Below are 27074 nucleotides of genomic sequence, written 5' to 3'. Positions count from 1 at the left end.
ATTATACATTATATAAAAATGATATATGCATTTAATATTGATTAACTATTACCTTAGAGTATGATGATAAAAAAAAAAAAATTGCCTTAGAGGCAAAGATTAGCATTACCCATGCCAATTATCTTACTAATTAAAATTCAATGAAATTCTATCACTCTCCAAACTCTCCACTTAAATTAATTCACAAAGTGACCACTTAAATAAATATTAGAATTTATATTAAAAACATTTCTATCCCTGTCACATTCATATTTAGCTTATATTAAAACTTTATGGGCTATTAGCATGAAAAATCCAAATATTTTTACGTTTTTGTGATTTTATCCAAACGTTTCAATTTTGATAATAGACGTTTGATTTAGTCAATTGATTGTAATTTTAACCACGACTCGAATCCAATTCGAGAGGCGTGTACATCTATTGACATGGTAGGTTACGTGGCGTTTTAAAATATTTTAAATAAGTCTCATGTTGACACACGTAAAAAAAAAAATATTAACATATACATATACACAGAGAGAAGAAGTAGGCGAGTGACGGGGATGAAACGGGCGGAGGATGGGGATGGGGATGAAGGAGGACGGTGATGGCTACGGCTACAATGGTGGACGACAACGGTCGATGTGGAAGTTAGAGGTGACAATCAATCTGGGCTTCCTTTTGCTCACGGCAACAACGATCGATCAACAAACTAGACTGATGATCGATCTGGGCTTCCTCTTACTCACAGCCATTTCACAGAAAGCAACCGACAGCCCTCTGCTCTTGCCAACCAATGACGTCCTTTGCCAGCCGTCTCACCCTCGTCATTGGTCACTTAGGTCGGCCAAGCTTCTAGATTCTAGATCAGCCTCCATTGTCACCTTCAATTTCTAGATCGATTGTCGCTTCCAACCTAGCGTCGTTGCCCTCCTCATTTGTCCCCGTCTCTATCCTCCGCCTGTCTTCTTTCTCTGTGTATAGTCACCTTCCTCATTCATCGTCGTCTCGATCCTCCACCTGCATTTTTTCTCTGTATATATATATATATATATATCATTTTATTTTTTATTTTTTTTCATGCATGTCAATATGGGGCTCACTCAAAATGTTTTAGAATGCTATGTGGAGTGCCACATTAGCAGGCGCACACGCTTCTCGAATCGGATTCAGGGTCGTGACTAAAATTGCAATCAATCGATCAAATTAGGCGTCTATTGTCAAAATTGAAACGGTTAGATAAAATCGCAAAAACGTGAAAAAAATTAATTTTTTTTATACTATTAGCCCATACTTTATCATTACTTTTTAAGATTTTCTTTTAACAAAATCTTACCATAACATACAACACCAACTATAGCTATCAGTTTTAACCATCATACTTAATTATATCTGGTGAGTTCTGTCATTAAGTTACATTTTTTTTTAGTTGACGAAATTAACAACAATCACAAGTCTTAATTAATTCAACTAGATGAGATTTTAATCATACAAACTCTAAACATCCAGCTCGCTCTCTCTTATCTCTATCATATGTAAAGTCGTTAATTAACTTATACACATATATCACGATCACAGTTTTATTTTAGAGAGAGAGACTTGAAAGATATGGTATTGGGGATTAGCTCCTCAATATCAGAATTTACTTGTCATCACTGCTCAAAACCAACCAGGCCATTGACCATTGTGAAGCAACTACACAAAACTCTAAAAGTATCCAACTGTTTCTATCTACATGTAAAAAGTCATATATAGACCAGAGTGTATAGACGGACCCCTGTAAAGAGTCATACAGGGCAAAATCTCTCTCCTTTCGCCTCTGCTGATTCTCTCTCACTCTCTCCCCCCCAACCCAAAAATCGACACTTATATCGGTGTAGAGAGAGAGAGAGAGAGAGAGAGGGATCAGCCCCTTGAAGATCAGCATTTGCTTAATTGATGTCATTATTGCTCAAGAGCAACCAGGCTATTGTGAAGCAAACCTGAAAATGTTTCAACTTTGATCCACAAAACAAGGGAGACTACTCCTATTCTCTAGAAGTAACAATATAAGATAAATTTAACCCATCCCATCTCTAAAGCAAAGAGTACAAGTTGGAATTGAATTACTTATCTCACCCTACCACCACTACTGTAAAAGCTAAACAAGCCACCACCCACCAGAGCCACAAACTCGAGAATTATGTCAAAAGCATAATAACAGCTACTACAAAAATGCACGGCTTACTGCACAAGATGCACCCCTAGAGCTATAGAAGAAGAAGAGGAAGAGGAAGAAGAAGAAGACATGCAGCAGATGGAACAAGGGATTGTGCCACTGGACAAAAACAGCTACAGCCCAAGCGTCGCCTAATAGCCCCCTCGCCGGCGCTTCTTTCCACTCTTCCCATCGGTTGTCTCTTGCCGCCTTGATGTACCTGGTGACTTCCCCTTCCCTGTCTTTGCACTTTCTGGTGTTTTCACTGTTCCCTTTCCCTCGGTTTCTTTCACCTTTGCTGAGCCAGATTTTGCCGTCCCAGAACCATCAGCATCAGATTTGTTGCCAGTTTTGGAGGAGGCTTTACCCTTGGAGTTGGGACCAGTTCTCGGAGTGTCTTTGGTGCCAGTTTTTGAGGCGTCCACCTTGGCCTTGGTGCTGGTATTTGGCGAGCAATCATCGGTATCTTTGGATTTGGCAGCTGTTTTGGATGCATCACCAGCAGATTTACCAGCAGTTCTTTTAGAACGGTACTCAGTTTTGCCATCATGTTCGTCCTCAGATTTAACTTCATCGTCATCCCTCAACTTACGACCAGACCTTGTAGCTGCACCTTTCAATTTGCCAGAAGAAGCTTCGCCCCTAGAACAAGTTCTAAATTCAATCAATATGTTCATTTTCATGATTGGTTATAACATATCAAGAAATGTGGATTATATAAATGTTACAAACCGTGAACCCTCAATATTTCCTTGCTTAGCTGATAGTTCAGGATTGACTTTTGCTTTCTTCCTTTTGTGTCTGGAGGAAGGAAAGAAGATCATTAAGCCTAGTCCAGGCCATGCATACATACTGCTACAACAACAATGATAAACCTAGAATTGATGCTGAATTGAACTTTTAAGGTAAAAAAAAAAAAAAACTCCAAGGTGCATATTGGACTCAATTTTAGAACTGAATCGTATGTCAGCTAAAGGAAAGAACTAAAAATGTAGAAATTTTGATTATATTTTTGGAACAGGGAATAAAAGGAAAATAGTACATCAGTGGGGCAAAAATTGAAAATGTTGAATCAAGTTTCTTAGTTAACATCAATGCATAAATTCACGATAAAAAAAAAGCAACACATACATTTCAGCTGAAGAATCAGGACTTCGACGTTCGGTCGCTTCTTCCTGCCATATAACAAATCACATTAATACAACAGAACATAGCACAAGTCAGATGGATCAAAATACAAATCTGCTGATTACTGACCCCATCTGATGCAGAGTCGTCTCTAACAAACTGCCATTTTTCCCTTTTAAGATTTAATATTTCTTCATCGCCATCTGTATATAAAACCTGTTCGAGAATGATAAGAGATTAGGGAAATCAGCTCTCGATGTGGCATAACACCAACATATAAAGCACACCAGGAGAATATAAACCTACATAGCTAGGACTGGGTTAAACCTACATTTATTAAATATAAGCAAAGTAGGAAGTAAGCACAGACAAGCATACGTACCTTATGCCTCTTTTTAGCAGAATCAAATGAATCAATAACACCATCATAAAACCTGTAAGTAACATAATCCAATTTCAGGATTTGTGAGCAATGCACATTCATCTTGAATTCTTAAGAAGATATCTTGGCTAATCTCATCTGACTCCATCACAAAATATTACAATACAGATGGCAAAATCATCCAAGATTTTTGTAGCTAAATGCAAGACCTTGAAATTAATTGACAGTATCCAAATTTACAGTTTGCACCATAATGCTTCGGATGATGATTACTATAATCTCCTCTTTGTGTTTTAAGAGAAAGAGTGAAATAATACACTATTAAAATATTGTTCTAACTAGATCGTAATATCTAAATATATAGTTTGCAACATAATGCTTTGGATGATGATTACTATAATCTTTTTCTTTTTGTTTTAAGAGAGAGCAAAATAATACACAAATAAAATATTGTTATCATTAGATCATAAAGAGGTCCAGCACTGGAACTATGATTGCAGTGAAAAGCATAACATAGACAAGCCTCAATGATGAAGAAGAGCATAGTCATAGTATTACTCTCATTAGATACTAAAGAAATGCAACAATGACACAGGAAGATATTCCATGGCAGCCCAGTCCAGCACACAAACTAAAATGAGCAATGCTAATAATCTGCTATGATCATGCAGTCGTAAGCAGAACAGCTAAACATTATTTACAATGACTAAGAAAGATGTTTACATAAAGAGACATGCAGAAGAGCTATTTTCATACACAAGTTCATAAAAGAGTACTCAGGCATAAAAAGAAACAAACTCTTATATATGATCCCAATTGCGTATCATAATATCTACCAAATCAACATGTCATTAAGCTGAAGTGGGGTTCTAATGACATTTTTATACATGTACATAATATAGGTAAAGGAAAGTTGAAACAAACTTGAATAAAATAATTAGTAAAGCAACATATTGCCAGGGAAGTTAAGAGTATACATACTGCAATAGCACAATGAAACCACTCAAAAGAGGCAAACGTTACCCAAGCTAGATGGGGAACATGCTAGAGGAAAAAGAGAGAATAAAAAATAATGCAATTGGAGGTAAGAAGACAAAAACTACAACAGAACAACGAAATTAATAGGGCACCCCCACTGCAATGTTCAGGGGAGTTATTTTTCTATTACTAAAAGGAGGAAATAATTTTCAAGCCAGAGGGAGAAATGAGAGAACAAAAACACTAGTAAAAACCAAGGAAAACATCCTCATCTAGGACTTTTCAGTTGCCATATATTTATGGAATCTCATGCTAATACTTACGCCTTGTCTTTTGGCCACCAAACCTTAATCTTTTTACCAACCAGGTTATGATCATATTCAACAATATCAGGTGCCTGCAATAACACAGTACATAAGTGATTATAATTCATTCAGGAAATTAAAATAAAAATCAATTCAATCACAATAAAATAATTAAAAACCATTGATGAAATGACAAGCTAATCACCCAAAAACCTAATATCACTTGGTCCAACATATATGAAATAGAAAAAAGAAGCCAAGAAAGATAATAGCTCAAGTCAACCATACCCATTGAGCTTTGAATAAAGTTCGACTCTCCCATTTTCTTTAATGAATAAAAGCAACATCTGATATTCCATATGGATGAGTCGTGTCCTCTTTAACTGAACCTACATCTAATATCAATACCCCATTGATCTCATTCAATCCCTTTATATTGTTGTCTCAAAGATTTTAAAATCCCTAAAAGTCATGTTTCCTACCCTAATTATAGAATTGGATCAACTTCATACCAAAATAAAATAAAATAACAACTCTGGTTCTAAAATAAGAATAAAAAGAAATGTTGTGCCTCAAGGAACAACATCTGCAACAAAGAGAGGTTATTCCATAAGGTAGTTGTCAAAAAGTCTTTACTGAAAATGTGAATTCCTTAATTAATTCTCCCTTGTGGGAGTAATATATATATACAGAACTTCCTCTACTGATTAGGAAGTTTCTAAATACTAGCAAGATTCTAATCCTAGAATAAGGAAAGAATACAAATTTGTAAGATACAACAACTATGGAAAGAATGACAATAAAAGATATACAACAGGAATAGGAAATAAATCAAGAAATCATTGATTGATTTAGGAATCAATCATTGGCACCAGATCTGGAACATATCTGTTGACACTCCCCCTCAAGCTTGAGAGTGGATATCATCCATTCTAAACTTGCTAATAGTTCTTTGGCATACGGCTGCAAGTAGTCCTTTGATTAGAATATATGCTAGCTGATCACAAGAAGGTAAATAACAACAACATATCCAGCGTCTATCCCACTATGTGGGGTCGGCTACATGAATTCTAGACTTCCATGTATTTCTGTTTTTTGTTATATCTTCATTGAGATCCATACACTTCATATCAAACTTTAATGTCTCTCCTAAAATCTTCTTAGGTCTGCCTCTACCTCTTTTTTTGACTAATTGTTCAATTTCATCAACTCTCCTTACATGAGCGTCTCTTGGTCTCCTATTCACATGACCAAACCATCTTAGTCTAATCTCTCTCATCTTCTCCTCTATTGGCACTACTCCTACCTTATTACGAATAACTTCATTTCTAATTTTATCTTTTCTTCTATGGCCGCACATCCATCTTAACATCCTCATCTCCGCTACGCTTGTCTTTTGCTCATACTAGTATTTGACTGCCCAACATTCTGAACCGTACAACAAAACTGGCCTTATAGTTGTCCTATAGAATTTTCCTTTCAGTTTTAATGGGATTTTACCATCACATAACACCCCCGATGCATTTCTCCATTTTAGCCAACCTACCTTAACTTTATGTGTGACATCCTCGTAAATTTCTCCATCTTTTTTAATCACTGATCCCAAATATCGAAAATGATATTTTCTTTGTAAGATTTGGTCTTCCAATTTTATTATAACATCCTCCACTCTTGCATTTTTACTAAATTTACATTCTATATATTCTGTTTTATTTCTACTTAATTTAAATCCCCTAGATTCTAAATTGTTTCTCCATAACTCAAGCTTAGTGTTCACTCCTTCTTTTGTTTCATCCACCAACACTATGTCGTCTGCAAATAGCATACACCATGGCACCTCTGTCTGAATATCTTTAGTGAGTTCATCCATTACTAAAGCAAATAAGTATGGACTTAGTGCAAAACCTTGATGCAATCCTATTGTAATTTTAAACGGTTCAATATCCCCTCCGCATGTTCTGACCCTTGTCTCTACACCATGATACATGTCCTTAAGGGCTTGTATATAGGCTATTCGGACTCATTTCTTCTCTAAAACCCTCCATAATACTTCTCTAGGGACCCTATCATAGGCCTTTTCTAGATCTATAAATACCATATGTAGGTCCTTCTGATGCTCCCGATACCTTTCCATTAGGCGTTTCAGTAGGTATATAACTTCTATTGTTGACCTATCAGGCATGAAACCAAACTAATTTTCTGAAACATCTGTTTCTTTTCTGAGCCTCTGCTCTATTACTCTCTCCCAGAATTTCATGGTATGGCTCATTAACTTAATTCCTCTGTAATTTTCACAGTTTTGAACATCTCCTTTGTTCTTATATATAGGGACCAAAGTACTCTTCCTCCACTCATCTAGCATCTTTTTTTATTTAAGAATCGCGTTAAATAATTTCGTTAGCCAGGAGATGCCCTCTTCTCCCATGCATTTCCATGCTTCTATTGGTATATTATCCGGTCTCACAGCCTTATGATTTTTCATCTTTTTTAATGCTTGTCTTATTTCATTTGGACTTATGCGTCGATAAAATGTATAGTTCACGTTCCCTTCGGAGTTACTAAGATGTCCCAACCTAACTCTGTCTACTTCAACATGTTTAGTTCTATCATGTTGAACTAGATTGTGAGCAATACTTATGGCTAATTTATTGTCAGAATAGAGTCTCATAAGACCTGTCACTTTAATTTTCAGATCATCTAGAAGAATTTTCAACTAAAGTAGTTCACAAACACCTAGAGCCATTGATCCAAACTCTGCCTCTGCACTAGACTGAGCTACAAGATGCTGTTTTTTGTTCTTCCAGGTCACAAGATTACCTCCTAGGAAAGTACAATAACCCGAAGTAGACCTCCGATCCACCATTGAGCCAACATAATCTGCATCCGTATAGGCCTCAATACTCATACCCTGACCTCTTTTAAACATAATTCCCTTCTTCGGTGTTCCTTTCAAATAATGTAATATTCTGTAAACAACTCTTAGATGGGTCTCTTTAGGCTCATGCATGAACTGGCTTACTACTCCTACTACATAGGCAATATCTGACCAAGTATGGGCTAAATAAATCAACTTGCCTACCAATCATTGGTAGAACCCCTTGTCAACTACCTTCTCCTCTAGGAACTCACCCAACTTGTGATTAGGCTCAATTGGAGTTGCAGTTGCCTTGCAACCTAACAACCCCGTCTCCTTTAGAAGATCCACAATATACTTTTGTTGGGAAAAGAAGATATCTGCCCTAGAATGGGCAACTTCTATACCTAAGAAGTATTTTAACCGCCCCAACTCTTTGATGTCAAATTCATGAATCAAATAGTCTCTGAGTTTTCTCCTTCCTTCCTCATTATTTCCCATGACTACAATGTCATCAACATAAACAATTAGCATCATCACTCCCCTTGTGGCCGAGTGATAGATAAAAAGAGTATGGTCCCCTTGACTTGATTTATATCCGAGATTTAATATAACTTGTGCAAACTGGCCAAACCAAGGCCTAGGAAACTGTTTAACACCATGCAAAGCTTTGTTCAACTTGCATACCATATTCCCCTGAGTGTTTGGGCTATACCTTGGTGGCAAATCCATGTACACCTATTCTTCTAGATCCCCATGCAAAAAAACATTTTTAAAATCAAATTGGTGAAGTGACCAAACTAAATTTGCAGCTAGAGACAGAAGCACTCTTATGGTATTGAGCTTAGCAACCGGAGCAAATGTATCTAGATAATCCACCCCATATACCTGAGTATAGCCCTTGGCCACAAGGCGTGCTTTGTATCAATCAAGAGACCCATCTGATTTGTACTTTAAGGTGTAAACCCACTTACATCCAACCGGGTGTTTACCCTTGGGCAATGGAACTAAGTCCCAAGTATTGTTCTTGTTGTAATCACTTGTATTAGATTAGCTTAAGATAGTCTCGGGAGGGTTTCTATTGTAATATCAGTGGGTTGCATTTGTATATCACTTATATTATTCTAGAAGGGTTGGTTAGAGATATAAGCCAGTTAGTTGGTTGTAATTACCAGATAAGTTTTTATTTCTACTGCCTCTGTGCTTTATAAATAAAGGTCGAGTGAGGAGCATTAGGAGATTATTCTGTCTTGTGATATGGAAGAGCGAGGAGTATGCGCAAGGGTAACTTGAGAGAAAAGAGAGGATATTTTTGTAATCTTGGGTTGGGAAACTATATACAGTTCTAGGTATAAGGCTGTGAGAGAGTTGTAGTGCATGTAATCCTCTTGTTCTTCGTTCAAGATAGTGGAAATAGCGCCTCAGGACAGTCTAGACCTAGATCTTCATTAGAAGACTTCACCAGGATAACATTTGGTGTCTTGTGTGTGTTTTTGCTTACTGTTATGTTCTAAATCTTGTGTATTGTGTTTTTGATTCTTGTTCTTCTCTTGTGAGGTTGTGAGACTTGTATCTTGAGTGGTTCTTTGGTTCGGTAGTCTAAGATCCTAGGTTAACAATTCTTTTCTAGGGCTGCCATCTCGACATCCATAGCATTTCTCCAATTCTCATCCTTCAAAGCGTCGGAAAAATGTTTAGGAATGGGAACGTTGTGAAGGCTAGTTAAAAAGGCTTTATGTGGAAAAGATAACTTGGAATAGGATAAGAACAAGTGTAAAGGGTGTTTCGTACAAGCTCTTGTGCCTTTCCTAAGGGCAATGGGCCAATCAAGGTCATTTGGAGGTTCACAAACAGAATCCATAGGGTTAGGAATATAAGAGTTACCTGATGTGGGGTCAGAAGGGCTGGCAATGTCATCATTTGTAACAGATTGAGGACTGACAACAGGTGCAGGAGATGGATTAAATGTAGGAACCTGCATTGGGCAAGGAGCTGATGGTTGCCGTCTTGAGTAGACCTGCAATGAGTGAGGTGTCTTAGGGTCAGGCTCCTCCTAAGTCATGTTAGGAACATCTTTAGGATCAATAGGAGAAAAATTAGAAGAATTGTGTTAGGATTTGCATTAGTTAGCATCAATTCTCGGTACAGGATTTTAAATGTAGTTAGAAATAGGTTTGTATTTTTATGTTTTACGAGTTTAAAATGTAACAGAACTAACTTACTTAGAGTTAATGCCAGTAGTCCTTTTATTTCTTTCTATTTGCATTTAAGTCCATGTTTTGTAATTGCCTATATCTGTTATAAATAGAGGCGGATAGGTTCAAAGGTAGGCATTCTAGCATTCATTCTTCCGAATTATCTTACACGAGTTATAAAGAGTATTGAGAGAGAGCTTTGCTTGGTCCTTGTATTCTCGAAGGGAGGCTATTGTTCATAGCTAAGAGTGTGCGAGAGGGAGTGTTGTATCCTATTGGCTTTCTAGTGGATTCTGTATTGATCATCGACAGTTTGGATGTAGGGAATTTTATGCCTGAACCAGGATAAGTTCTTGCCTCTTTATTTTTCTGTTATTGTTTTTGATTTCTTCAATATTTGTTTATCTATTATTGTTTTCTAGCGGGTGAGGTTTATCTCTAAGAGAATAGTGATTTCTTGATGTAAATCAGTCCTAGTTCCAAGAAATTGGAATGAAAGTCCGAAAGAAAAAGAAGCTAATCTTCATTTGTAGTGGACTGATTTTGGATACCCTAATCATTGATGAAATAGGATAAATTTTCAGCAAAAGTCACATCAACAAAAAACAAAGAATCGTTTTTTAGTAGGAGGATGATAACATCTATACCCTTTTTGAGTAGAAGAATACCCAACAAAGATGCATTTTAGAGCCCTAGGATCTAACTTACTCTGATATGGACTATGAATATGAACAAATGCAACACAACCAAAGACTTTAGGTTTCCAGCCACTAAGAATATGAAGATCAGGAAAAAATCCTGTTAAGAGTTGAATTGGATTACGAAAAACAAGAATTTTAGAAGGCAACCGATCTATAAGAAATGTAGTTGTTAGGGCAGCTTCTCCCCAATAATGCTCAAGGACATTGTGATGGAAGATAAGTGCTCTTATGACAGCTAGTAAGTGTCCATTTTTCCTTTCGGCCACCCTATTTTGTTGGGGGGTGTAAGGACAAGAAAACTCATGAATAATTCCCTTTTGCTGAAAGAAAGTTGTAAGGGATTGATTGAAGTAATCTTTAGCATGGTCAGACCTCAATCTCTTGATTTCTACTCCAAATTGAGTACTAATCATGTTGTAAAAGGAAGGAAAAATTATACTTGCTTTAGATTTATTTTTCATGAGAAAAAGGCAAACAACTCGAGTACAATCTTCCACAAGTACAATAAACCACCATGCCCCAGAAATATTGGGGATGGTTGCAGGGCCCAAACATCACTATGGATTAGAGAAAATGGAAGCGAAGTCCTCTTATTTGATGAAGGATAAGGTACCCTTTTATGTTTGGCTAATTCACAAACAGAACATTGGAAATATTTAATATCAAAATCCTTGAATAAAGCTGGAAACATGACTTGAATAGTAGAAAAAGAAGGATGACCAAATCGAGAGAGGTATAACAAAATCTGATCTTTATTGGACAGAACTAAACATGACATAGGGTGAACCTCCTTCCCATTTGGTCCATCTAGATAGTATAAACCAGCCTTTGCCCTAGCAAGCCCAATCATCCTCCTTGGCTCATGTCCTTGAATTTTATAGATATTAGAAGAAAAATTAACACTACAATTGCTGTCCAGAATTAACTTTTGGATAGAAATCAGGTTAGTGAACAGTTTTGGAACATGGAAAACATCTTTAAAAATAAGATGTTCGTTGAGAATGATATGTTCTTTTGACCGGCAACAGTGGTCAAGGATCCATCTGCCATGGCTATCTTTTTTGAGCTTGGACATGGGTTGTAGGTGATGAACAAATTGGAAAAAGGAGTCATATGATCAGTTTTCCCGGAGTCTAGGATCCATTTATTAGGTTGAGTAATTCCCGAAGCATGTAAGGAGAGAGATTGAGATGAAATACTTGAAAGTGCAAGGAAACAGGTACCTTTTTCAGTCCTTTTGTCAAGAGATTCCAACAAACCTCTTAGCCTTTCAATTTCAGCCTTATTAAGTTCATCTTTCGGTTCTGGTTTTTTTTGCTCACTTTCCTGAGAACTGCTGGCCAGATAGGCTTGACCATGTCCTTGGCCCCTCGGTTGTCCTCCCTTGGTAGTTGGTTTCCATGCAATCTCCAATACTAGTCTATGGTGTGCCTTGTTTTTTTGCAAAAGGTACACCATAGAATATTTCTATCTACCACTTTCCTATTATCTCTAGGCTCTTTATTGGGAGTCTTTAGAGAGATTAGGGCAGAATTTTCAAGTTGAGGAGTGTCTAACATTATTACTCTCCTCCTTTCTTCAGCACGAATTAGAGAAATTACCTCATTAAGGGAAGGTAAATCATCTTTTCCTGGTATTTGAACTCTTACCGGGCCAAATTCCATGTTGAGGCCATCCAAAAAATCATATATCCTCTCCTTTTCTACAAATCTTCTTTGTAAAGCAGTATATTCGTTGCATTTCATCTTGAGACTTTGATAATGATCTAACTCCTGCCATAAGGTTTGCAGGATGTTAGCATACTTGGTAATGGATTTCCCCCTTTGCTTGGTTGCTGCCACCTTGGTCCTTATTTCGTATATCTAGGCAGCATCCTTAACCTTCGAATAAGTGAGGTTAACAGCTTCCAAAATATCCTTGGTTGTGGGTAGAAACATCACGATATCACTTATTTCGAGTACCATGGAGTTCCACAACCATGACAGAACCAAGGAGTCTTCTTCATCCCAAGCCGAGAACATAAGATCTCCCTCCTTCAGACCGGTTCCCAGCAAGTGGCTAAGTTTCCTTTTCCCCTTGAGAAACATGCAGATGAGTTGGGACCATTTTAGGTAATTTTTTCCATTCAACCTATAGGCCGCTTGGAGATTTTGCAATTCTCCTCCTGATCCTATACTTCCAGAACCAACAAATGGAGTATCTATTGTGTTGCTAGTAGCAGTTATATCTGGGGTTGGTGTCGGATTAGGAGTGGTTTGACATATCAAAAAGAAAGGTTATGAATGAAGCAATAGCTTTTTGGAGATCGCGAGAAGAAAAAACTTAGCTACGAAGAGAACAAAAGGTAGCTGGAGATAGCAAAAGGAAAGAACACGTTGATGAAGACAAAAAAATGGAAGGAACGCACAAAAAACTAAAGCACTAGGTCGATGGCTCTGATACCATGTCAAAAAGTCTTTACTGAAAATGTGAATTCCTTAATTAATTCTCCCTTGTGGGAGTAATATATATATATATATATATATAGAACTTCCTCTACTGATTAGGAAGTTTCTAAATGCTAGCAAGATTCTAATCCTAGAATAAGGAAAGAATACAAATAGGAAAGAATACAAATTTGTAAGATACAACAACTATGGAAAGAATGACAATAAAAGATATACAATAGGAATAGGAAATAAATCAAGAATCATTTATTGATTTAGGAATCAATCATTGACATCAGATTTGGAACATATTTATTGACAGTAATATTTATTAACAAAGATATAAATCAGAAAAGGTAATATATGAAAAACATTCCAAACTTTTGTCATTTTCAATGTGTTTGTTAAACTTATCTGGCAACTCTTGAAAAAGAAATCACATGACTTCTTATCTAACATTTTCCAAATATGCTTATCTCTTTCTCCTCCCCGATAAACATATCTTGGACCTTACAGATAAGTACAATGATGCATATGTTATTTAGTACATTCCAAAAGATTTAACAAACAGTTTGATAAAAATTTTGAAATACTTCTCAGTTTTATCTTAATCATTATATATCTTGATCCGGAAAGCATTACAACCTTATTTTGATACAACCTTATCTTGATAATTTTAACAAAAGCTACCTAAATGTATAAGCATTCCATCAGTTCAATCATACAAGGCAACTAGAGGATTTCTATCAAAGACCAATGCAACATTGTGATTAGTTTAAATGGCATTATCAAATATTGGTACTTTTCTTAGTGAGGGAGTTATATAGGTGGTCTACCCACAAATAATATGCAACGATAAGGCTTCAAAACATTCAAGCATAAGGGAAATGTGGAAGGCATATTTCAAGTTGATAATATTATGCATCCTTTTCTCCACAATCCAAAGCTGAGACAACTGAGTGTAGGCAAGGTCGTTGGGATATTGACACTTGAACTTTTGATTAGCTAAATGAAGGTCTCTTATACGTATTTTGACCCAACTGATGCAGCGTTTCAGAAAAGATTTCCAGATTGCACACAAGGATCAGCTTGTGCCAGGATAAACGTGTCAATTACAGCCCTAAGAAAGCTAACCTGCTCCAGGAATTACAACCCAATCCGTACTTTGAATAGAGTAAAAACATCTATACAAACAAGAAAAATCATGTGATGTGATATCATCAGTTATGAAGGATATCATCTATATGCTTTGACCAACCCTTATTTCATTCGTCACAACAACACAAATAAAATTTCAATGTATATCCTTCACCAGAAAGCACCCCTATACCTATGTAACTTCTAAATTGATTCAATACTAAAACACCAGAACAGTTACATAAATACATATGCATATATCAGCATTTAAGGCTGATTTCCCCAATAATAAGACTAAATTTTAATTTGTCTCAAAAACTAGAATAAAATGGGAAAGCATTATTAACAAGGACATAAATGTGGTATCCACTTTTTCTTTTTTCCCCTTTTTTTTCTTTCGGTTGTTTTGGGGTGGGGATTTGAATTAAAAATGCATTTAAGACCTCAAAAGATTACAAAACGATTAAAATCTCAACAAAAGAGATGGCCATCAATTGATCTGTTAAAAACAAGTCAAGGAGTTCTTCCTTTGTAGGTTAAGGACAAATTCTACATTGACTTGCCACAATTGATACCTAGCCAAGCCTTCAATGTGACCTCAACAGCTACCTTCAACCCACAACTAAAGAAACAAAGATGACCAACAAACCACTTGCACACATTTCCTCCAGATTGCACAACTCCAGGCCAAAGAAAATTATATTTTAGAAAATCTGAAGGTGTTTTTTGCCTTATTAGATTTTAGAACTCAAGATCTCACATAGAGAGATATAGCCATCAGTTCATCTGGCAAAAACGGGTCAGGGATATTTTCTTACTCCCCAATGAAAAAGGAAACAAAAAAAGAAATAAGAAGTACAGGGGTTGGCTCAACATCACCGGCAAGTAACACAAGGGCACACCCAGAAACACATGCACAAGCCTGTACATGTACAGGCCCAAAGGGAACACATGCATGGACAAACATACAATAGCAGGGACCACCAGGGAGTATAAATCACCATTGTTCAGATATATAAACCTAATCATGATTGCTTCCATATCAGCACACCCATAACTATTTAACAATAATAAAATCTATGGCTAAAATGTAAAAGCTGATAATGGAATCCAACTAATGATAGAGCCCAGGTAACTCCTGTTCCAGTTTTGTTTTCTTTATCTTCTGACTTACTTAACTCTTTAACTAGAGCAGGAAAGAATAAAGAGAAGTAAGCACCAGAAGAGGATATTGGAAAATCTTAATAATTTATATTACTAATGACAGGACTAGCAAAAAATTTGGACTAAAAGGAGTAAGGATTGCTTACTTCTACTTTCCCAGGTGTACGCTTTCTTTTGGAACTTGTATTGGGGGTTTCCTCTAAGTGGCTTTCAATTTTAGCTGATTTTGAGGAAGTCTTTGGTGAAGAACCCCTTTCCTACAAGTTTAATAGAGATTTACCAAAAATATTGGGTAAGAGAGTTTAGAAATAAACTAGAACAGCAGAGAACAAAACATTTAGGCAACAAAGTACTTTGTTGTCATCTTTAACAGTGAACTTTGTTCCATCATCCTCTGAAGCAGTTTTTCCACGTCCACGCCGTTTTCCACCTTCCTTCTTTGACGAGGATCGATCACCAACATTATCCCTTACATCTACCATTGGACAAGACTGTTCCAATGGTTTTGCCTCCAAACTAGTGATCCCACCTTCAGTCTTGGATATATCCTCCACATCTGGAGTTATTTCCTCATTGACACTCTCAGCTGGAACTTTCTTCCCTGAATGTTTTTTCGGTTTCACTTCAGAATCACTGGTACCCTCAGAAGCCTTCTTAGAAACATGGGTAGTTGGTGCAACTTCTTGAATCAGATTGCTTTTCCTCTTTTGTCGCCCAGACTTTCTCTTAGTACCCTCATCAGGAACATCCCCACTTTGAGATGGGGAGACAATTGGCTCACTGTCTAATGCTTTGGGTGAAGAAATTTGAACATTCTCCTTTTCAGTTTCTGCAGGCACAGAGATATTGACGCATGCCTCCTTAGAAGGTGAACTCTGGACTTCAGTCGTGCAACTTTTGTTGTGGTCCCGGGCTTCTGTCAATCTTTTAGCTTCTTTATTGCTATCAGCTTGAGATGAGTCAGGAGGTTCTGCTGAAGTAATTAAAGATTTTGGCTTCCTTCCTCTTTTCTTGGGTGCTTGTTCAGACCTAGACCCCAATTTTATTCTCTCAGCAGAGTCATCAGGCTCAGCATTGCCTATAACATTAGTATCAACAGACAGATCAACACATGACCCCTTAGGAGGTGAACCATGGACTTCTGCTTTATGACTTTTGTCATCATCTGCAGTGTCTTCCAATCTTTTAGCTTCTTTATTGCTATCAAATTGAGATGAATCATGAGGTTCTACAGAGTTGATTGAAGATTTTGGTTTCCTTCCTCTTTTCTTCGATGCTTGTTCAGACTTAGGCCCCAAATTTACTCTGTTACCACTATCAGAATCATCAGGTTCTGCGTTGCCCATAACATTAGTATCAACTGGCAGATCAGTTTGGTGAGAATGCTCTGGCTTCTTTGTGGACTCCAGGTCTGCCGATGTGCCTTCATTACCAGACTCTGTAACACCATTACTCATAAGAGCCTTCAAAGATCTGTTGGTAGCAGGATGATCTGCTTCATCAAGACTCTCTTTCACATTTTCTCTAGTAGCCCCGTCCTAGAATGATGGCCTCCACAGGATTAGTTCTTTGATAATTGTGGTTCACAAAACTTTATGAATTAACTCACAGCTAGATATAGCAATCATCAAAAAATACATTATAACAAAATCTATTATTAGAATGTACCTCGGTTGCCTCAGTGGAAGATGCCATGGCCAACTTGTTCTCATCAGCCTGTGCAATACAAGAAGATACCCTATGTAAAACCAGAATAATAACTAATCATTAGGACGGAAAAAGCCTACAACTATAAACAGAAATATATCGGCAACATGCCTGAGCAGCCCCCTCCAAGGATGCCCCCGTAGGCTTGCTCTCCTCAGTCTGAACAAAGCCAAGACAATATATAATCAGTACCAGATATTGCCACAATATTTTCAAACAACAATGTTTCTTTTCTCTGTGCTGAGGCAATGACAGATTCAGTTAACAGAAGCAAGTATCAGCTGAAAACCCTTAAATAAAAAATAAGATTTCAACAAGATAATTCATTTAAATATAAGAATACTGAAACAAGCAGTGAATTCTTGCTTGATTAATTCGACTAGAAACAAGAAAGGGATTAAATACAACAGTTATTCTTATATGTTCTCCTATAAAGTAGGAGATGAGATGAGATATGCTATCTCCTAAATTTTAGGATACCCTATCTCCTAAATTATAGAAGCTAATCAAACTTTAAAATACAAGTTTACAACATCTAATCTACAAGACTTTTAAGTCTTATCATTATCCCATCTTTTGAGCCTCTTCAAACTTTGAATTTCTCTTCCTCGTTCAACAAATACATCACTAAAAGATAAAAGAAAACCAATCTGAGACTCCTAGCTCAAACAGATCACTGGATGGTGAAGGACAATAATAGCAATTTTAGTAAACATTTCTTCCCCAGGAGTGATTGTGATACAGCCACGGGCCATATATGCCACCATTTATGGCTTCTTCTCACCACAAAGGAAGCTAATAATGCGATGAGATGTACACAGGAGTTAGTAAGGCACTGAAGTTAACTTCAGCGTAAATCATTAGTAGGTTACTAGTTTCAGGGATTAGGAACAAGGCCTGTTATCTAAATTCATTGTGCTCTCTCTCACTTCAACCTTCTCTTTTTCCCACTTCTCCTTGGCCACAACCCCACACAAAAAAAGATGCAATGGCAAAAATGTAAAGGAACATACCCACTCTTCTGCACAAGCATTGCCATCATTATTTCCGGCAGAACCTGTTCTTCCATCAATTATAGAAGCAATAACTTTGCTGTAATCATCTAAAGAAAAGCCCAAGGAGTTCTTAGCTTGTATCAGGTATGGTTTGAGCTTTAGTGCACATTTTTCAAATACTCTCTCCCCCAATTTCTGCGCAATTGGCAGATATTCCTGAAAAAATGAATACCTTGTCAGAGATTCAGAGAAAAAGAGATAAAAACACAACGGTCAACCCTCTACAATAATTTACCTGATTGTCCCTTTTCACACTAGCTAGGAGGGGAGTTATTAGCTCAAATGAGATGTCTTCGCTTTCCTCCAACACAAGAGACATAATTGTCTCCATGGACAACAAGACATTCTCCGGATGATAATCCCTGGATGATCCACCAAAGCATTATTAGATGCAAAAGGAGAAATTTGCAATTTCATCACAATAGGACATTTCTTGAATGACATGTGGGATTAGTCAATCAGGTTTGTTGCTTAGGGGGCCTGTAAATCCAAAGGGAAGCACATGAATGACAAATGAAGTCAAAAGATTTCAACAGACAACCTACCAGAAAGTATAAGATTACTTTTATACTAAGAAGTAACCCCGCAAAATTGGGAAATCCATAATTTACAACTTTGGAACAATTGTACCAATTCAAGCAGCATAAACTAGCACCACAGGACTGATAGTTTCCCTAAAAGACATCTTGTATTTCTAAAAATGAAAAATAAGCAATTTTGCCTATGTTACTGGAAATGCAAATACACATTTAAGTATCCAATGCCAACTGAATCTGTGGGAAAAGTCTTTAAAGCTGCTACTCGGAGAACAGAATCAATTGAAGTTGAACAGAAAATGAAAGAATAGATATCCTACACCCATGCAAGTTAATAGGCAGAGAGAGAACAGGAAAGGAGTTAGTTTCATAAAAAAGGAAAAATTGGAAGAAAGATAATTGCAATAAGTTATAACTAGAAATCGCCAGTGAACACCAAAGAGATAAATGCATGACAATCTAATAATGAAACAAAAAGTAATCAAATTCAAGAAATTCTTTATCAAACTCTAAAATAAGACCACCCTTAACTAGATAAATATATAAAGAAACATACACTCCCACAGCTCATAAATATCATCACCTATAACCAAGAACAGGTGACTGATTATATGATAAAAGCCAATATCAACCAGATCAAAAATGGATGTTACAGGCCAAAATAGCTACGCTATAGTTCTCCCCCCTCCCCCCCCCCCCCCCTTTTTCTTCTTTGTAACATAACATTACATAAGCAACCAAAGCATAAATTATAAATAGAAACTCATACCTTATGGACTTCAAGAAGTGCTGGAACATCTCAACAATCAGACTATCACACTCCAGATCCAGCATGACCACACATGACCTGACCTTGGCTACAGTTTCAAGAATCAAGGTCCTCTTATTGTATGACCTACTAGTGTTGTCAGATAAATTTTGAAATGATGATACAATCAACTGGAAGACATCCTGTGTATCAATGATGAAAGAAGTTAGCACGTGCACACACACACTCACCAAAGGAAAATATAATAAAATGTATCTAAAAGTATAGAAAAAACAAAGAAGCCAGTACCTTCATCCGCTCATCATCATATGGAGCATCTGGTGCAGTAATTCTTGTTATTTCACTCATGCAAGAGGCAACTGCGACTTTTATATCTTCATCTGGATGCCTTAGAAGTTCATCTGCAACCAATGCCTTCATAGACGGACCAAGCGCTGCTTGCATTGATTTGGATGGTGACTGTTCCACCCTTGAGAGAATATTCTCAGCTTGCTTAAAGTATAAAAAAGAAGAAAATTACAAAAAATCATTTGCAAGCAACAACATCAACCAAAAAAGGGACAATAGCACATATTAATGGTATGCATATTAGAAAATATGTCATTCAGCCTGAATACTATGAACATTTGTTAAGATTTAATACACAACATATCAAAGCCTTAATCCCACTGCGTGGAGTCGGCTATATCAATTCTAGCTCGGCAATAAGATCTATCCATGGCTTTATCCTCTTTAAGGCCCTTATAACTCATATCAAGTGTCTCCCACCAAGTTTTTCATGGTCTTCCTTTACCCCGTTTGCTAAAGACTTATTTCATCCATCCACACTCTTCATAGGAGTATCTATTAATTTTCTTCACATGGCCAAAACTATCTTAATGGTGTCTTACGCATCTTATTTTCAATGGGAGCCACTCCAACCTTACTACGAATACCATCACTTCTGATTTTATCTTTTCTAGTACGTCCTCACATCCATCATAACATCTTTATCTTATGACTCTCATATTTCTCTCATATCAATGCTTTACTAATTAAAATTTCGTGCCATACAACAAAGATGGTCATATAATCATCTTATAAATTTATCTTTTAGCTTCAATATAATCTTTACTATCACATAAAATGTTGGATGCACGTTTCTATTTAATTGTCCTACCTTAATTCTATGGGTGATATTCTCATTTAATTTCCCATCTTTTAGATGATTGATCCAGGATATATGAAGTAATTTTTCTTGGGATGAATTGATTTTCAAGTTTTACCATAACATCATCCATACTTGTATTTTTACTAAACTTACATTCCAGATCATCAATTTTAAATCTGCTCAAATTAAAATGTTCATCTATTTCATGAGCTTGGTAGTCACACCATTTTTTTGTCTCATTCACTGAGACAATGTCATCTACAAATAGCATACACCATCACACCTATGCCTGAATATGTTTGACAGGTTCATCTATTACTAAGACAAATACATAAGAGCTTAGTGTAGGTCCTTCATATAATCTAATGTAATTAGAAAAGATTCAAAATCTTCTCCACATGTTTTGACGCATGTTTCTGCTACATTATACATTTTTTAATAACTATATATAAGCAATTAGAATTTCTTTCTTCAATAAGACTTCACTTGGAAATTTGCCATAAGCTTCTTCTAAGTCAAGAAGACTTCACTTGGAATTTCTTCTCTATATCTTTCTGTTAAATGCCTTAGCAAGCATATAGCTGTCACGACCCTAGGGTTTAGCTAGGGTCTAGGAAGGAATTGGAAGGAATTCGGGGAAAGAAACAGAGAAGAATTGAAGGGGAAGATAGAGCAGAATTAGGCAGAAACAAGAGGGAGAATGGAGAGAATTGTAGAGAGAAATCAGAATTTCATTTATCATTCAAAACATAATCCTCTCCTCTTACAATTGGCCTTTTTATAAGCATAGCTAGCTGCTTAACTAACTTCTAACAGCACCCATGTGCTCCTAACAAATTGCCAAATATCCCTAACAAACTATTATACCCTATTACAATAATGCCCCCTTTATTGCTCCTAGGGCCATGACAATTGCTTCCATTTTTTACCTGTTGGGCCTGAAAATTATTAAGGCTTAATCCAGATAAAATACAGACAGTTTGTATATTCATAATTATAAACTAAGAGTAGTTATGTATTTCATTTCAATGTTATCTAATTTTTTTTATCAAAAAGGACACTTTATTTCACTTAGATTACCTTTTTATTTGTCCATTCACTTCAATTTTCTTAATCTTCATTAAAAGTGACATTTGTTTCAGTTGATCTACCTTTACATCTCTTTGTTTTTTGTTTGAGGATAAATTTTTGGCATTAAAAGGCTCCATTCAAGGTTAAATAGAGGGGCCTCCATCCATTTCACAATCATGTAAAAGAAACTAGATTGTTGAAGATTGTAAAAATTATGCGTTTTTCTTTGCTATACCCCACTTCAGTTGTCTACACAAGAGCATTGATGAGCACACAAAATAATTTAGTGAAATCAAAATCACAATCACCTGAACCAAAAAGCCAAAATCCAAATCAATTCAATCAAGAATATGCCTACTTGGCATAACAAGACCTGATGCTAGATATGGTTGGCACCAAATCGATCCACAGTTCATTTTAAGGTTTTGTCAGGAGGAAAAATAACGAATACAAAATGAGTGTGGATTGTTGATCAATGGCATGCCAAAAGAAAGGGAAGCAGTGCTCATGCCATTAGAAACGGAGTTTCACTTATTTTTCTTTTTCTTTTTTTAGCATGTGGGTGTTTTACATATTTAATTTTAAGAAAGATAAACCATGGTCAAAAGTGAAAACACATAACTCCATCATAGAAGGTAAGTCTGTAGCATATGTAATGGGAGCATTATGCATTAAGTTCCCTTTGCTAATTTCAAGAAAAAATAAACTATTATGCATTACCATGTTTGATGCCGAACCACAAAAGCAGGGTCAAAAGTGAAAAGATAAACCAGGATCAAAAGTGAAAACACACCACCACTCCAGCATAGAAGGTAAGTCTGTAGCCTATGTAATGGAAGCATTCTGCATTGAGTTGCCTTTTCTAATTTCAAGAAAAAATAAACTATTCTGTATTACCATGTTTGACGCCTAACCACTAAAGCAGGATCAAAAGTGAAAACACAAAACAAGTCCACCATAGAAGGTAAGTCTGTAGCCTATGTAATGGAAGCATTCTGCATTGAGTTGCCTTTTCTAATCTCAAGAAAAAATAAACTATTCTGTATTACCATGTTTGATTCCTAACCACTAAATGCGGAGAATTAGAGAACCCTCACTGCTCAGGATACCATATATAACACAGATTTCAGTGTCAAGCACGCAAATCTTCACCATCCAGGAGTTTGCACCAAAGCAGAACAGTACAAGGGTGATTCAAAAATAAATTATATTCAAATTCAATAATAATTTATACAAGCACGTTCCGGTAGTATGAAACTAAACAGTGCCCCTGCATTAAAAACACCCTTCTGTTGTGCACAACATTGCCTTTCCTATTCCAAGTAATAATATAATCCATGCCTGAGTAACATGGTGGTGCAATGTGAGAGCAAGAATTAGCAAAACAAGTGCAAAATTTGGGTTAAAACACCATAAGATCAAATCTGCAATGATTATCTGAAAATTAGGGTTTCAGAAAACCTCAATAGTTGAATTAGAGTAAAACAGCTGCCACCATAGCTTCTTACAAGGTTATTTATACTAGGGTTACAACGATAGTAAATGCTAGCCATTGATCGCAAATAAATTCTTCTAAGCTTGGCCATCCATCCATATTAAAAGTCATATGCTAGTCATACGACTACTTATTAAAGCTAAAATAATAAAAAGCTTTCTAAAACCTAATAACTTAAATACTAACCATAACTCATCAGCATTAACTACAACTTAGCCTAACAAACTTAGGGTCGGTGACACAACATTTATAAATGTGAATTGACTTCTAAAAATCACATTGACAATACAAATCGATGCAAAAGAACATGTCAAAATTTTGCACGAGCCCCCTTCCAGACACAACCCTCTAGCAAGGAAATGATAAGAAAAAGTTCCAGCACCATCTCCATATGGAAAATTTTATGAGATGGCAGTGAATGAATACAAACACTAATAAATAAATAATATGCTGTCATGAACCTAGGGTTCATAGAATCATAACAGGTTTAAGAAGTAAATGGGGAGGGATTGAATTGGGGAAGAAATCAGAATTGAAATAGAACTGATAACAGAATGATTGGAGAAGGAAATGGAGCAGAAATGGGGGAAGAAATCAGTAGAAAAGGGGAGAGTAATAGAGGGAAAACGAGAGGGAGATTTGGAGAGAAATGTAGAGAGAAAAATGAGAGATTCAATATCAATTTCCAGCATCCCTTCTCCCATGGAATGGGATGAATACATATAGGTGCTGCTTGGCGTGGGTGTGGATGCAGCAGATCATCCCCCCCTCCAACAGTTACAACAAACTATTATGTCCTTTTCCTAAGGCCTCACATGTGGCCTTTCTAATTCTAACAGAATTGATAGCTGGAATATAGGTGCAACAATTAAAGTAAAAGAAATACAGCATAGCTATTCTAATTAACTCTTAGGTTGTGACATATGCACATGCATCACGTAGCAAGTTTAGAGCTCTTGCTCAGCAAGGATTAACCTCGGTTGTCCTTTATAAAGAGAACTCCTGTTAATGCAGGGTTGGTGTCAAGGTAGGCCTTCATCACAATCCATTTGGTCGGAAGAATACATTGATCTTTGCATTCCCTTAGGAGAAAAGAATGGGCAAGGAGAAGAAGGGAGAGAGATAAGTTGAGAGTGTTGTCACTAATGCATGGAAAAGGATGCAAAAACCCAGATTTAGACCTCAAATGCTTTGAATACTCCTATGCCTTCCTAAACCCAAGACAGTTCATCCTAACCAGCCTAAGCCCACCCCATGACCAAAGGGAAGACCGTCCAAACTCTGTGATCAAGGAACCAACTTTTAGATTCTTTTCTGTTAGAAATGAGGAGCACAATAGGATCATTCTTCCCAATTCTCACACCCTCAACACACCCGAAATCAACCCAGAACAACAGAAAATTAAATGCAATCAAATCAGAACAGAAATAAGAAACAAGAAAGAGAAAAACAAACCACAGAAGCCAATTTTATCCCGGTTCGAACTGGTTTACACCAGTTCTACATCCAGCAGTCAAACACCCCCTCGAGCAGCCTTCTTTATCCAGAGAATGGTCAGAATACAGCAGAGATCCCTTCCTTCTATTCCTGAGTACAACAGGACATCAACTCCCAAGATTACAAAACTATCTCTCTAGCCTTTCTCTCTAGCAAACAGTACTCGTTACAAACAGAAACAGGGAACTCTATCACTCTCTGCTACCCCTTGCCCTCTATTTATAACAGTGGGTGGATATCCCAATGAAGAATATTAAATATTTACAGTTTAACCCCACAACTATCACTAATTACAACATGGGATATAAACTTCTATTTAAAGCTTCATTGGCCCTCCAAAAATATACTGCTTTCACTCATCTTCTTTTCTATACTCTAGACAACTTTTAACAATTCTCCACCATTGTCTTGAGTATACTTCAACCTTCATCCATTCAAAGATTTTTGGCCTTCCAATAGATGAATTTGACCTGCTCACCTCTGGGAATGTTTGACATACCTGATCATTCAAAATACAGCAACAAACATTAAGAAATTCAAATCAATGCTGTAAATTTCAACAATGGATCACCTTTGGCCAATACTTCCAGCTGCACTTAACTAAACCTGCAAGTCTCATTAGATTATCTACCTCCTCAAGGGGTTTTCCTAATGGATACATTCCTAACACCAATATGATTGGTTTCTCCATGGTGTCTACATACACTCCACCATAAACCAAATCCATACTCAATGTTACTCATTAATCCCAAAGTGTCCAAACTTTTACACAACATTATAATCCACAGTGCACCTTTCTCGGATTGGCCTTCTTTATTCAAAGAATGATCAGAATACAGCAGAGATCCCTTCCTTCCATTCCCGAGTACAACAGGACATCGCCTCCCAAGATTACAAAACTATCTCTCTAGCCTTTCTCTCTAGCAAACAGTACTCATTGCAAACAGAAACAAGGAACTCTATCACTCTCTGCTACCCCTTGCCCTCTATTTATAACAGTGGGCGGATATCCCAATGAAGAATATTAAATATTTCAGTTTAACCCTCCAACTATCACTAATTACAACATGGGATATAAACTTCTATTTAAAGCTTCATTGGCCCTCAAAAAATATACTGCTTTCACTGATCTTCTTTTCTATACTCTAGACAACTTTTAACAGTTTCCATCAGCATAACAAAGGAGAGAATATTGAATATTTTATAACTACAACAACAGCAACAATCACAGGCCTTAATCACTCTAGGTGGGGTGAATATTTTGTGCCTACAAAAGAAGAAAATAATGGAGGCTCATAAAAAGAACTTGGTGGAAATGAAGGGCCAAACACCATTTTTTAATAAGTTCCAACAGAGCATCTATTATCCTTTATAATATATTATTGATTATAGCATCCAAGTAGAATTTCAATCATTTTGCTAAGGATTTCTTCCTGTTTTGCAAAAGTTTCTCCATCTTTGATAAGTGTATTTTGTAGAAGTTCATCAACGATATTCATAGTATGTTTGTTGACGGATCCTTGAGCATTTGTTGCTACTTTTTTATTTGGAATGAATTTCCCGCTTCAGTTTTCCTCAGCACTATGGTCCATGTAGATCCAACATCATGCATATAACCAGACCCCTTAAGTACAGAACACTATGCAGTGCCCGAAAGTAAGCAAACGTGAAGGACGCCCTTATGAATGTATTAATCGAGCCACTCTCACATTGCATGTACCATTAATGACAGAGATCCTGTTTAAATCTATGACAAACCATCAAATAGAACTATTAAGACCACTAAATAGAGAGAAAAGAAGTACAACAAGGAACATATCAAAATAAATGGCCATAATCGGATAATTTTCCAACCCAGTGGCAATGTTATAAAACACGTTTGGTAAAGCAAATGCAAAGCCTGAAATCATGCAAATCAACGACAGAAGCTAATTGACGGATCAAGACAGACAGAGATTAGGGCTTACGTCGAGCAAATGAAGGAGTTCGTCGACCGTAGACGGTGGATGAAGGAGCCCATTTCCAAGTTCCAGGAGCTGCTCTTCGTACTCGCTCTGCTCGTTCGCCATACTCTCTTCCTTCTCTCTGTCTCTCGCTCGCTCTATCGATCCTCTGCAAATCAATCAATTTCCAACCGGGGTTCACGCCATTAAAACCCTAGAAACTCTCGAAAATTCCCAAATCCAAACGATTGAAGCTCGCGAAACCCTAGAACGCGAACGAAGAGACCCCAGACGACGATCTTTCAGTGAGACAGAATGAGAAGCTCCTCTGTATGTATAGATTAGAATAGAGATATAGTGAGAGAAAAATAGCCCTAAATTGTTTCATGGAAGGAGCAGAAGGGG

At 36.7% G+C, this 27074-nt stretch overlaps 1 protein-coding gene across 1 annotated transcript; it reads right to left on the bottom strand.

Annotated features, from left to right (window-relative positions):
- Positions 1 to 1905: 1905 nt before the first annotated feature.
- Positions 1906 to 27072, bottom strand: LOC127813005 (sister chromatid cohesion protein PDS5 homolog C-like). Its single transcript, XM_052353654.1, has 15 exons — positions 26694 to 27072; positions 19802 to 20005; positions 19514 to 19695; positions 18444 to 18570; positions 18167 to 18364; positions 17265 to 17312; positions 17115 to 17162; positions 15800 to 16984; positions 15593 to 15703; positions 4988 to 5061; positions 3687 to 3738; positions 3434 to 3520; positions 3308 to 3351; positions 2909 to 2977; positions 1906 to 2818 (listed from the first exon to the last, which is right to left on the bottom strand). The coding sequence occupies exons 1-15, from the start codon at positions 26793 to 26795 to the stop codon at positions 2329 to 2331; spliced, it is 3021 nt and encodes a 1006-aa protein (XP_052209614.1). The 5' UTR covers positions 26796 to 27072; the 3' UTR covers positions 1906 to 2328.
- Positions 27073 to 27074: the final 2 nt, after the last annotated feature.

Source organism: Diospyros lotus, chromosome 11, assembly GCF_014633365.1.
Source record: "Diospyros lotus cultivar Yz01 chromosome 11, ASM1463336v1, whole genome shotgun sequence".
NCBI lineage: Eukaryota > Viridiplantae > Streptophyta > Magnoliopsida > Ericales > Ebenaceae > Diospyros > Diospyros lotus.
This window is presented reverse-complemented; position numbering and strand designations above follow the sequence as displayed.

What these genes read in the sequence shown, in the direction of transcription:
- LOC127813005 (XM_052353654.1), bottom strand. Translation starts at nt 26,795, where the DNA reads ATGGCGAACGAGCAGAGCGAGTACGAAGAGCAGCTCCTGGAACTTGGA. An exon ending in ATGATGATGAGCGGATGAAG is followed by an intron (nt 19,696 to 19,801) that starts GTACTGGCTTCT and finishes ATTGATACACAG; the next exon opens with GATGTCTTCCAGTTGATTGT. An exon ending in CCTTGGAGGGGGCTGCTCAG is followed by an intron (nt 17,163 to 17,264) that starts GCATGTTGCCGA and finishes TGTATTGCACAG; the next exon opens with GCTGATGAGAACAAGTTGGC.